General features: G+C 44.8%; 1 protein-coding gene across 2 annotated transcripts in view; it reads left to right on the top strand.

The window, feature by feature from the left end:
• Positions 1-13,051, top strand: part of DSCAM (DS cell adhesion molecule) — a 394,883-nt gene that overhangs the window by 334,762 nt on the left and 47,070 nt on the right. The window contains exons 21-23 of one of the 2 annotated variants that reach the window (XM_036446831.2): positions 7,615-7,768; positions 10,313-10,430; positions 11,667-11,830. In XM_036446831.2, coding sequence (XP_036302724.1) covers positions 7,615-7,768; positions 10,313-10,430; positions 11,667-11,830 — 436 coding nt within the window. Of the gene's footprint in view, positions 1-7,614; positions 7,769-10,312; positions 10,431-11,662; positions 11,831-13,051 lie in introns of those variants that run through there. The other variant, XM_036446832.2, reaches the window with a different exon arrangement.

Genomic DNA, 13,051 nt, shown 5'->3' with positions numbered 1-13,051 from the left:
TGACCTCCCCCTTTTTAGCTAAAAAAAATGTTCAAAATCTCCAAGATAACCTGTACAGATTTCCTCCAACTCCTGCCCGCCTCATATTCTACTAAGCTTCCCCATCCAATACCTGAGCTATGCCATGTCTCGTGTGTGTGTGTGTGTGTGTGTGTGTGTGTGTGTCTGAGTCTGTGTATTTGTGAAAGTGTGTGTCTGTGTCTTTGAGTATGTGTGTGATTGTGTGTCTGTGTCTGTGTGTGTGTCTGTGAGTGTGTGTATTTGTGAAAGTATGTGTGCCTCTATAAGTGTGTAAGTGTGTGTGTGTATGTGTGTGTGTCTGAGTGTGTGTGTCTGTGAAAGTGTATGTCTGTGAGTGTCTTTGAGTGTGTGTGTGTGTGTGTGTGTGTGTGTGTGTGTGTTTTGGGTGCTCCTTGTCTTTTCTCTTTCATTCTGCCATGTAAAAATGCTTATTGTTAAGGCTCAATTTAAATCCTATATTCCACCATTTTTTAATTCTTTCCATACTTCAGTCACTCTGTGATAAATACTTTACGCCTATGGTTTCTGATCTTCTTTAGTCACGAGGCACAGTAGGGAGTAAATTTTATAGTCACAAGCCAGAACACACCCACACAACAAAGCTCCGCAAACAAAACTTACCTTCCTGTACGTGATGCACTTTGATATTTTCTGTTTCACTGGAATTTTATTTTCTTTTATGAGTGATTATCATGACCCACTAAATTGCTTCTGTGACCCACATTTTTTAAAATCATGGCTTCCCATCTGTTAATCCTGATGATACTTGATGCAGGAGCGGTTGTTAGCATTGTCTTCACTGTAGTGGAGGGAGAAGCGCAGTCTGGCCAGAAGCACGCAGCTTAGCAAGACAAAGCCAGGGTCCGCCATCCACACGCTTCTGGGCTCAGAGGCCCGGCTCTTCACCCGACAGCCTCTCACCTCTCTGGGAAGCCAGCTTCCCATCACCTCTGGGTTTCCGGCACTGATGGTCAACCTTCCTTTGGCGTGACCGTATCTCTTGCGTCATTGTCAGACAGGGGCTTGTTTCTGAAGTGCAGAACCACTATCAGTCATCATTGTACCTTTGGAAAACCTGCTATTGTGCTGAAAGAGTGGATGTTCAGTGAATGTTGCATGGAACTAAAATGTTCGGGGTATCACTGTGAGTCATCCAGTGAGGATTACGTTGTATAATGAAATTTCTACTTAATAAGGTGGGAATGTGTGTGGTCATTGTCAGGATGCTTTCTCTTTCACAGAGAGTTAGTAAAAATGTCTGTGCTCAGATCACTGGCATGGAAACCCGTCTTCCCTCCTTCTCAATGACCTCATGGTGGGCCTCGTTTTTCCTGTCATGAACAAAGCTGGAAGGTAGGGAGATGCCACCAGCTGGCCTATGAAGCCATCATGCCTCGTCTACTCATGTGCAAAACTAGTCACTTGCTCATCAGAGCTTTGTCGAGGCCCTCTGAGGGGCAGGCATGCGCTGGCTCTCTGTGCCCTGGTGATCAGCTAAATCTCACCCCAGCACTCAGCATCTGAGCGTGTCTTCCTACGGCCGGGAATAAACCAGACACATTTCCTCGAGAGAAAGCTGCTTCTAAGCACCCCAGACCAGCTCTGCTTTATAAAACTCTCTGGAAGACTATTTCTGGAGTTTCCTGGGACATCACCTCAGTATTTCATGGCCAATTCTGATAGAAACAGTTCTAAATCGTCTTTAAATTTTTCACGATGTAATTTACATCTATTTATTAGACTTTGGTTCCTTGAGGGAGTGGGGGAGATTGTTTCTCTTTTCTAGCCCAGTCCTCTCACCGTGGTCTTTCTTCCCCCTTCAACTCATTCTCAGTGAACCGTGGCTCAGTCTTTCTGTGGGATCTGTACTTTCATTTTCTTTTTTATTGTTGTGGCGGTCATTCAGATTCACTGGGCGTCCAGGGAAACTGGCCAGGGGCTGTAATTGCTCAAAACGCAGGTGACATGCACTCTCAGGTTAAGAGAAAGCCTGGCCTTTCAAATCCTGAGCCCAATTTTGTACTTTATAGAGCAAAAGAAAAGAGAAATGAGCCCTGAAATCTCATTTGAAGCCCAGGCTCACAAGACAGCCTGCCCAATTTTGCAGATAAATTGCCAATAAGCCTCTGGCTTTGTGATGGCACGCGCTCGGACCCGATGGCCGGTGTGTATCACCTGAATGTGCTCCTCCATTGCTGCTCCCGCGCCCCCCCGCCCCCAAAGCCACAGAGGAAAGGCCTTGGGGGTCACCCCACTTGGGAGGATTCCAGCTTTGAAAACACCATTTTCGTTTCGCCTGATGCATACATGGAGCACTACTGAGGGAAACATTTTGGCTTCAAATATTTTCCTATTAAGAATGAAAATAGCTAATTTTTTCCAATACGAACTGTTATGCCTATATTCTTTTTATTTCGAAGAATAGCCAGTCCCACTAATCTCTTTATTCCATGGGAGAGTTATATCATGATAAACTACATCTTTTGGTGGAGTATATTGAATAGGTGATAGCAATCAAGTTAGATTAATAAAGCGTGTTTACAGAGAGATCCTGTGCATGGCAGAGAGAATGACAACAGAGAAGGGAAGAGGCGAGGCTGGAGCAGACAGAGGGGATTTGGGGGAAAGAGCCAGGGACTGTGAGGCTCTTGGGACGTCAGTCTGGCTAGTCGGACATGCCCTTGACCTCAACCGTAGCATGAGGAGAAGAGTTTCTTTCCCTCTTTTTCTGGATATCAACTTTAATTCACTTGCAATTAATATAACAATGATTTTTAGTTTGGAAGGCCAAAGGGTAACATATGTGATGTTTGGAAGGTTTTTTTAAATGTATCCAATAGTCATGTATGAAATAGCAACTACAGGGATCTCAGTGACATACACCCCAATTGCCTCAGATAAAACACATGTTTAATACACTGCTTTTTCTGTAAGTGCCGGTCACCTGCCTATCCCTTCAGGAAGGTCTGTGTGCTATCCTGTTATCAGCTTGAAGAGATGAAAATAGTGAGGTCCAATGAAAATAAGTCTAATCAAAATGCATTATACACAAGAATTTTTAAAACAGAACAAATCTTAAACTGACCCAGCTAACTTCCTGTTCTTAATGTAAGCCAGACCGTGTCTCTGCCACTAAAAAGAAAGATTTAGTGTGTTTTGAAAGTGCCATTTCCCAGTGGTGAAAAGAGCTACCCATTTTGTTTATTCTGCTTTGGGGAAGTTTAAAAAAAAAAAAATCACTGCTGCAAACATTCTATCTACAAAATCAGAGCTTTCCAGTTTTGTGTGTGTGTGTGTGTGTGTGTGTGTGTGTGTGTGTGTGTTTAACTGCCTGCTGATCATTTGATGTAGAACTTTTTAAAGCACCATAGTTCTTTGGCAGAATTGTTTTTTTTTTATTAAAATGTTAATTGCAATTTTAAGTGGAATTTTTTTAATATCCATCAGACACACTGAGTAATTTGATGTGAGCAGTTTGCTCACTACCCCTTTTTTGTAGCATTCAAATAATTTCTAGGTCATTATTAAAGTCACTGAATATAACAGACATTCCCTCCAATTAATAATCAGTGGGTCCCCACTCTGCAAGGCTCTGGCCCTGGGGGTGCATGGAGGGAGGGTGAGGCAGGACCCCCTTCGGGGGGCGTGGACTCTGAAAAGCAGGGTGGTGGGAGGAGCATGCAAGACCAAGCTCCAACGTGGAACAAACATCAGGTCCTAAGAGACACAAGCAAAGGGCAGACAGGGCACCTGATGGAGGGATTACAGGGGCCGCCAAGGCTTTACAAGTTCATCCACTGAGCTCAGTAGTGTAAGACAGTGGTCGGCAAACTGTGGCTCTCGAGTCACATGCGGCTCTTTGGCCCCTTGAGTGTGGCTCTTCCACAAAATACCATGGCCTGGGTGAGTCCACTTTGAAGAAGTGGCGTTAGAAAGAAGTTTAAGTTTAAAAAATTTGGCTCTCCAAGGAAATTTCAATTGTTGTACTGTTGGTATTTGGCGCTGTTGACTAATGAGTTTGCCGACCACTGGTGTGAGGGATTTAGAAATGAACGTAGCAATTATTGGGGAAACATTCAGGTTTACAGAAATTACTGAAGAGCCATTGAAGTCCCTCATGGTGGCTACTGTTATCTTATTTTTCTGTTTTGGACATGAAAGGAGAAAGATTATACCAAAATCATGAGGCAGAATAATGCTGGAGTAAAGGCAGGTCTAGGAGATGCTGGTCCCAGGTTTTCATGGGGTGACACTGAAGCTCAAGGACCTTCTGGCCACCTTCCCATCCTTTTGAGGAGGATGCTGTCAGAAATTCATGCCTCCACCCCAGGCCTGAAGCAAAGGTCCAGAAAGGCTGGACATGAGTGTGAGCTGCCCATGTGGGTATTGCTACATTCACACCATTAGCTACACTTTCCACCCCGGTCCAGCCATATACATGTCTGCCATGCAGATCCACTTAAGGGAGGCAAATATGGCAGAAGGTTTATTAGGAAAAACTGAACATATTTTTAAAAAATCTAATTCATGAGGTTTTCCTTTATTTTCCTAGGCATTTTACCAATAGTAATCCTGTCCTCAACTACGACAGGAATACTCTTGCAAAGGAAATTTCAATGGTTTTCTTTCCAAGTTTTAGCAGAAATGTGTCAGAACCCTACCTTGCCTCGTTTTAATGAATTCTCCTTCTGCCAGCCCCGGTCACTTCCTGCTCCTTTGGGATGGGAACTTGCCTTATAGTGTACACACTGGAATTGAACTCATTAAGTGCATATGCTTTCCAACTCAGCAACTACGTATGAGATTTCACTGTGACTAAGCCTGGCGCTAAGAGCTTTTGCGTAAGTTTTCTTACCACCACCCAAGGTAGAGATCTGCATGGCAGACATGTATATGGCTGGACAGGTGTCCTGTGCCCCTGGCCATCGGTCATCAGCCACGGGTGCCCACACTCCCAATGGGGAACTGTTGGCATGATACCCAACAGTGAAAACCATGAACTTGACATTTGTAAGCACAGTATGAGTCATACCTCAATAGGCAGACTATAGAAATATCTTATATTTTATGTGGGTGTCTCAAACAGAATGCCAAGGTCTTCCCTCAAGAATACTATGGGTTGATCCTGTCCTGTGACTTCAGCTCTGGAGAAAAATCCGCTCACCTTACTCCACAATCTCCGATGGACCAAGAAATAAATAACACGGCTGCCACTGAGAACCATGTCCAAGGAGAGTGGTTAATTAATAAATGCGAAGTTAACTCTGGATGCTGATTGAATTAGCACGTTTAAATACTTTTTAGATGCAGAAGAACAGACTTTGTCTCAGGCAGCTAATAGGAATGTGTGATAGGCACAGGCTAATTGGCAACCCTAGTCCAAGATGCCCCATCTACTTCCTCATGCCAGGCAGAGAGCCAAGTTAAAAATGAGCCTTAGGGTAGAACTCCCCATCAAGAACCACAGCTATGCAAGTCATATGCCTGGCTCCTAAGCTTTCTTAATGTTGGATGCTACTGGATTTCAATGGGTGGTGAACTAACACTTAGTCTTCCTTTAAAACAAGTGTTTAGCCCAATTATATTTGATGCATTCTAGATTAATTCACAGTTTGGGCACAGTGAAATCTTCTAGAATGTCAATTCTAAAGATGATGAGCCTAGAAAGTTAAAGATCTCCTAGAAGAAAATTAAATATTTATGGTAGGTATTTAAATATTGAAAAAAAGTGTATTTCTCCCCTCCTCACATATGTCCTCTACCCTGTTTGATTCTCTAACCCCCAAGAAACGTGGTCTGTACCCTGCAATTCTCTATGTTGTGGCTCTGGAGAATCAAGTTCTGCTTTGTTTCTCTTGACCCCTCCAAGCTCATTTAAGGCTTCACAGTCTTGGATGAACCCACCTAGCTGAAGTGTCAGGAGAAATCTGGAAATAAAATTGACCTCTTTTCATTGAACGTTCCCAGTATTTGGAAAAGGTTGTCACACATTAAAATGCATGTAGAAATTAGCAAGTCAGTTTAAATATGATTAGATCCTTGTGTGGGGAAATTTGGTACCCAATAAAAGTAAACAGTTAATGAAATGTAGATATAATCCATGGTGTCATAGCTCGTACTAAAGTCCTGAGGAAACATTTCATAAGGAAGCTGCCTGCCTCATCCCTCTTTCATGGAACCAGCATTCTGGACTGAGCATTAAGGAGAAAGATTTAATCAAACAGATAAGCTTTACTATCTGGAGTGAGCTTCTGATTAATTTTTCCCCATTTAGCTCTTCTTCCTCTTAAATGTTGCAACCTCTTGAACTTGTCCACAATGGTTGAATTGTGCACCATTTATCAGTAAGTGACGCTCGTTAGCATAAGTACAAGGTCATTTGCAGTGCACACCTCCACTGGAGGCCTCTCATGCCCAGGAGCAGCCCTCTCTAGACAACCAGTCTTGCTCTATCTTGCAGAATCCATGTGTAAGCACCCTTACCCCACCCAACGGGGAATGACAGCCAGTCCCAGCACAGCCTTCTCTGCTGCTGTGAGCAGGGCTGCGGCTAGCCTTTGACCTTCTCCCTTGTGAGTCCCCAATCTCTATATCCTTCAAGCTGTCTGCATGGTTTCCTTGAAGTTCAAGCCCCCCTCCTACCCTTGAGTAATGAAAAGAAAACCTAAAAGACAGCTAGAGAAAAGACACGTTAAATAGATGTACACATCCCTCAGCAAGAACATCCTGGCCCTGACTCAGCTTCTCATGAACTTGCTTTTACTATTTGTTAGGCAGCACCAGGCAGTGTTGAGTGCTAACTATTCCCTACCGCCAAGATAAAGCCCTCACACACTGTGCCCAAAGCCTGTGAATCTTCAGGGTCTTCAGTCTTGCTGGTGGCTGCAGGCACTGTCCCCGGCCCTGGATGAATGCTGGCTGCTGTGACCTCCAGTCCTTCCAGATGGTTCTTTCCTGGCTCTGACAGCTCCTTACGAGCATGCATAGATCTGCTCAGCTGTGCACCAAGTGGGACCCTCTTCAGATCTCCAGAATTATCTCTGTGTGCAGCCCCCTCTCCCCAGTCCTCTGTCCCAAGAATCTAGCTCCCTCTCTGTCTCTCAGCTCTGTCTCTTCAACTCAGGGAAGCTGCCTGGCTCCCCCTGGGCTCCCTTCTCTGGGCCACAGCCTGGAAACTCGCACAGAAATGTAAAATCTCTGCAGTTGCATGCCTCACCTCGTGTGTTCACAGGTCCCTTCCCTATCCTTCAGTTCCTAGTGTACGAAGCCTTTGAAACAGGTGCTTTTAGGTGGTTTTGGGTAGAAAATTGAACCTGGTTTTTGCTACTCCATCTCAGCTGAAAACAGATGTGTGGTTCGTTTTCATCATTTAAATAGTTAATTTGCTCACCCGTGGCTGTCAAAGTGGCTTCATAGAGAAATGTAGACTAGAGGGAGACATAGCCATAGACGTAGCAAACGCAGCCTTTGGAGAAGGATTAGAGGTGGGTTTGACTCTGATGATAGATAGCATGTGAATAGCCATTCTTTTGGGAATATTCATTGTGCCTTTTGCCTTCTTGAATGTGGGAACATTTGTGTCTCCTGTCACAGGTGATCAGCGAGTTCGAAGCCTCTCCTGACTCATTTTCCTACAGAATCCCGAACCTGAGCCGGAACCGTCAGTACAGCGTCTGGGTGGTGGCCGTGACCTCCGCCGGCAGAGGCAACAGCAGTGAAATCATCACGGTCGAGCCATTAGCGAAAGGTGTGCCACCGTAGTAAGGACCTCGGTTGCCATTGTGATTGGGCTGTTTTTAAATCCTCTGTTCTACCTGAAATAACACTCACAATGCCAGAATATCACATGTTACCACATTTCAGACCAAGAAATAGTGTTGGTGGTAGCTGGCCCTGGGCTTTGGGGGAAATCAGAAAAGCATCCTCCTAGAGGTGAGCACAGCTTGAAGGGTGAGTGGCCTTACCACTCAGGGTGCCTTTGGGAGAATTAGAAAAGGGATCACACACACCCTTTTGTGTAGTGAAAATCACCACCGAGCCGCCTCCCAAGGAAGTTCTACTTGCCCCCAAACCAGGTATCACACTTCTTAAATGAAAAGGTCTCCCTTTGGTCTCTAGAACTTGGAACCTTACAAACCTAAGAAAACCGTGTGCTCTTCTCACACTAATAGAATGCTATAAATAAAGACCTCGAGTACCAGTGGGAGGTTGGAGTCACCAAACAAAAAGTTCCTGTAGGTGAATATGCTTCTCTTTACCCTGAGATGTTTTACTGGTTCTCAAAGGCACCGAAATATAGGCACTGAATATTCTTAGTTTCCTCTGGTCATTGCTGCCATCCAGGGTTTAGGGTCCCCCTAAATTGCCACTCTTCATGAGTAAATGTATTTACATCTTAATCCCAGGCCAGCAGGAGGAGCCCCCTGACTTAAATATACCACATTGGTAATTTATTACTAACTAGAGGCCCAGTGCATGAAATTTGTGCACGGGAAGGGTCCCTAGCGGCTACCAGGTTCCAGCCTGGGCACTTTTCTTCCCCCAATCGCCTGCTGCCACTGCTACCACCACAGGCCCTACTTTTCCCAGGCCACCAGCTGCCACCACTGCCACCCCCTTTTGAACTCACAGTCAAGGGGACAATTTGTATATTAGGCTTTTATTAGGTTAGAGGTGCCTAGAGGAGAAAATAAACCTTTCAAGATCCAGTATTACCTCCATGAGCACTTGTGCTCATAACTGTGAGCGCTAAGAAAGAAGCAGCATGAAGTAGCGAGGGGAAGGAACACAGTGGTGTCGCAGATAGGAAAGAAGCATATAGTTGGTAAGAAAAGTAATTAGTGGATTTTTTGTTGTTGTTGTTGTTGTTGTTAGTTGTACTCTTTGGTCATGCTATCCAGCCAGCCTAACACTTAGAAAACATTGGTTGTCACTGGGCATAAGGACTGCTCTGTGGGATAAAAAAAAGGAACTGCAACATGGACATAGGAGTAGCAGTAGCTTTACCTCTTCTCTACTTGGTGTGCCCAATGTTACATCTTCAGACATAGCCAGAACCGGCCTGGCTGATGCAGGAGGATGTGACATACTCAGAGGAGTCACACTGACAACTGGCCACTTCCAGAAGAGTAGGGCTTGTCTGGGGAGATAAAATACCATTTGGTAATTTGATAAATGGTTTTGAGTGCCTGTTGCATGTTGGGGATATTATGCTAGGAATACAGGGTGCCTGACTGTGGAATCAGCATCCCGGGGGGCGTTCAGAGGCTCAACATAATAACACAATCAGTCCAGCACAGATATTTCTGGGCAGGTGGCTCTCCTGGGTGGCTCGTTCCATGTAGTGATTCAGGGATCCAGGCTTCTTCCATAGCAGGATTTGAAGTCTCTGGGTCCTTCACTTCCAGGCTTGGAGATAGAGAAAGAGAAAGCATGAGGCTGGAGCAAGGATTTCACGGGCCAGATGTGGCCGGGCTAAGCTTCTGGGAGGGAGTGTTCCAGCAAGTGGTGTCCCAGGGCACAGCAAAGGATGGACACTGGCTTTGCCTCTAGAAGGCAGGGATCTTGGTGTCTCTTTTGACTTTCGTGTCACATTCAAGAAGGTGGCATAGGAGCCCTGGCTGTGCTGCCCTCCCATCTGCAAGGAGGCCCCTGCTGCCACATGTCCACCCTGGGTTTTCCTCTCCACCTCTGGGCCCTCCTGCCACTTGGGAATGGCACCCTGTGCCAGCAGCCCTGACAGAAATCCTGTTGGAGTATCATCATCACTGTCCTGAGCAAAGGGTATTCTCCAAGGCTGAAAGTGTGCGTTGTCCTTAAGGCCATGCCAAAGACCAAGCGGATATAATAATGCCAGGAAAGGGCCAGAAAATTGATTGATAGGAATTGTTCCAGTTTTACTTCTTCCCGTCCCTTGGAGCTTTATGCTTTTGTGTCGCCTGTTCTCTCCGATATTAAAAGTATCTTTTAATGTGCAGTTTGGGTGTTGAGATAAATTGCTTAATAAAGTGTTTTGGAACATAATTGGACTCATAGAAAACACAGCTTGGATGGAGCTGCTGGGCTTACGAAGCCCCAAACAATTGATGTGGGCTCCTCGTGTTTAGTCACTAGAAGGGGGAAGTGCCGCAGTGGGGATTTTCGGCTGTTTGTGTGTTCTCACAGCGAAAACCCCATCTTCAGACTCAGGTGCCAGAGAATGGCGTGGGCAGGAGTGCTGCTGTGTGGGGAAAGTCACCTTGACCTCCGTGTAGAAGCACGTTAACCAGTTTCTTCTCTGTGTGGCCTGCAGCTCCTGCGCGCATCCTGACCTTCAGCGGCACGGTTACCACCCCGTGGATGAAAGACATCGCCTTGCCGTGCAAAGCTGTGGGGGACCCTGTGCCTGCGGTGAAGTGGATGAAAGACAGGTAACCAGTAACCCGATGTGTGCCCTCAGCAGAGCTCTAAGACACTGCCCCGGAGACCCTGAGCTGGGCCAGTGAGAGCTGCAAAGCCTACCCACTCTTCCCAGACAGAGAGGACGGGGTGGGGGAGGGATCTCTAGCACTAAAAGGAACTGATCTGCAATGTAAATCCTCCCTAAACCCAGGGCCTTTAAGTTCATAAAAGAAGGATTATAAGGAAAATAGTGTGACCAACCCAGTGTCCCCTGTGGACATGTTCTGTACCTCCTCATGTAAATTTCTCACATAACCGAGATGAACGCGCCCAAGGTTATATAAGACTTAGCACTCATCTCTTCACCTTCCGAGATAATGGGCCCACTAACCCTAACTCAAATGCTCTGAGGAGTGACTGTAAGAAAGAAGGACTTTGCTAATGCAAAGTCTGGTTTCATTCCCAAAAGTAATTATTAAAAGAGCAGCAGTGAAGACGGGGAGAGAGTGGGTGAGATGTATTGTGTCCATGTAACTTTTTAAAATGTCCCATCTCTGTTCAGAGGGGGAAAAATAGGACCTAAAGGATTGAGAATTCACTAGAGAGCATAAAGATTTGATACAAAATGAATTCAGAGGAGTAGCTATTTTCAAATAGAAGCACTCAAAAGACATCAACTATTGAAATAATGGTCTTGGGCCCAGCGACCACTTTTCTCATCTCTTTTAAAGTCAGTTCGGACGTAAGCTCCCAAGGTCAGAAGGCACTCTCCCTGAGGTGACCCCACATGGCTGGACAAGCACGACCATGACCTTGGGAATGATGATGCTAGCGTCAACTTGTCACCCTGTTACATACCACTGTCCATTTTAATGTCAAAATCATGAACAACTGTAACTTTAAGTGAATCCAGAAGAGATCCCAAAATCCAGTTGCTCATAGTTTGGCTTGGTCAAATGGCACTTGTCCCCACAGAAGAAATCCCCAGAAAGAGGCAGTCACAGGTGCGTACGTGGTGGAGGACATGGCAGGCAGAGACATGTGTGAGGAGCCTGATCCAAACCCTAGACAGGGACTCACGTCTACATAGCATTTTTGACAAAGAATACTACTCGGCTGATTGTTGTCATGATAGAATCATAGTTTAGTTCCCATGAATCCCAACGCATTGCCTGCTCCAAAGAGAGTCGTTATGCTCTTCCCCAACCTCAGCTAACCTGGATTGTAATTTCTTTAATCTGTGCCTTTTTCTTCCTGTGAGGCAGTAACGGGACGCCCAGCCTGGTGACGATTGATGGGCGGAGGAGTGTGTTCAGCAACGGGAGCTTCGTCATCCGCACGGTGAAGGCGGAGGACTCCGGCTACTACAGCTGCATCGCCAACAACAACTGGGGCTCCGATGAGATCATTCTAAACTTGCAAGTACAAGGTACAGAATGGTGGGGCTCTTTGTAATGATATTGGCTATGGGCATGCCTAGAGGCAGAAGCAAGTGGAGCACATTTAAAAATCAGTCTTGAGAAAAAAGCTCATTCCTGTTTTCGTGTTGCAAAAAGTACATATGTTCATTCTGGAAAATATAATGAAATGAATCAAAGACAATAGAAAGCATTCATGATTCCAGGAGTAACACTGGCTCCATTTTTTGCATATAGAGAGCTAGTCTATTCCTTCACGTGAGCTATTCACGTGAGCATAGCTGACAAAGCCCTTCTCCATCACTTCCATGAATCACGTGGTTAACTCAGCAGATGTATTAGTGTAACCCAGAAAACACAAAAAATAAGTCTGAACTGAGGCCCTTGAAGTCTGCTGATTAACGCAATTCTTAGATGCAATATGTAAAAAGAACACTAAATTCTGTATAGCTGCAATATTTAATAGTGTATTTAATAGAACATGTGGAATTTTTCTTAGCATACATAAAAGTACACAATAAGCTTAAGATTGTAAATTAAAATCAAGTGTAAAATCCCAAAAGGCCATTAACTGGGTTCCTCTTTGGAGGCCCCTGATTTTTATGGGAAAAGAAATCTTCGGATTTAAGTATTGTCACATTTAATAATCACTGCAAGTAAAAATAAAATTGATATTGTCCTCAGCAGAAGGAAAGGGAAGAAGAACTAGAGTTTTAAAAACTAATGCAAAGTGGATCTGAACTTTTGACTTGAAGTCAGGAGAACTCCAAAACATTTTAGAAGATGGACACTATATTGTGACTTGAAAGAGATGGGTCTGTTTTTCATGCCTTTGGGTTTACATATCTGTCCTCAGAAGTAAAGAGGTATTTTATGGGAAGCTTTCACTATAATTTGAATAACCTGATTCTGAATTTCTCTGGTGTTTTTATCCTCAGAGCTAATCCAAAATAATATCAAAGCCCATTGGTTAGAAGTATGTAGTATTCAAACATGTTATAAGCATTGAAAATCAGGTGCTGCCACTCAATGGCACACCTTGGATTTTTGAGGGGTGTGTGTGTGTGTGTGTGTGTGCGCGCGCGCGCATGTGTGTGTTGTGGCTTGGGGGAGTAGCTACAAAAAGTGGAAAATTTTATAGTTCTTTCCCCACAAGGCATTCTCGTCCTTCCTCTTTCACATCACTGAGAACAGAACTGCTAAGTGGATGCCACTTATCTTTCTCACTTGAA

Source organism: Pipistrellus kuhlii, unplaced genomic scaffold (assembly GCF_014108245.1).
Source record: "Pipistrellus kuhlii isolate mPipKuh1 unplaced genomic scaffold, mPipKuh1.p scaffold_m20_p_2, whole genome shotgun sequence".
Lineage (NCBI taxonomy): Eukaryota > Metazoa > Chordata > Mammalia > Chiroptera > Vespertilionidae > Pipistrellus > Pipistrellus kuhlii.
The sequence above is the reverse complement of the archived record's forward strand: the minus strand, read 5'-3'. Positions and strand labels throughout refer to the sequence as shown.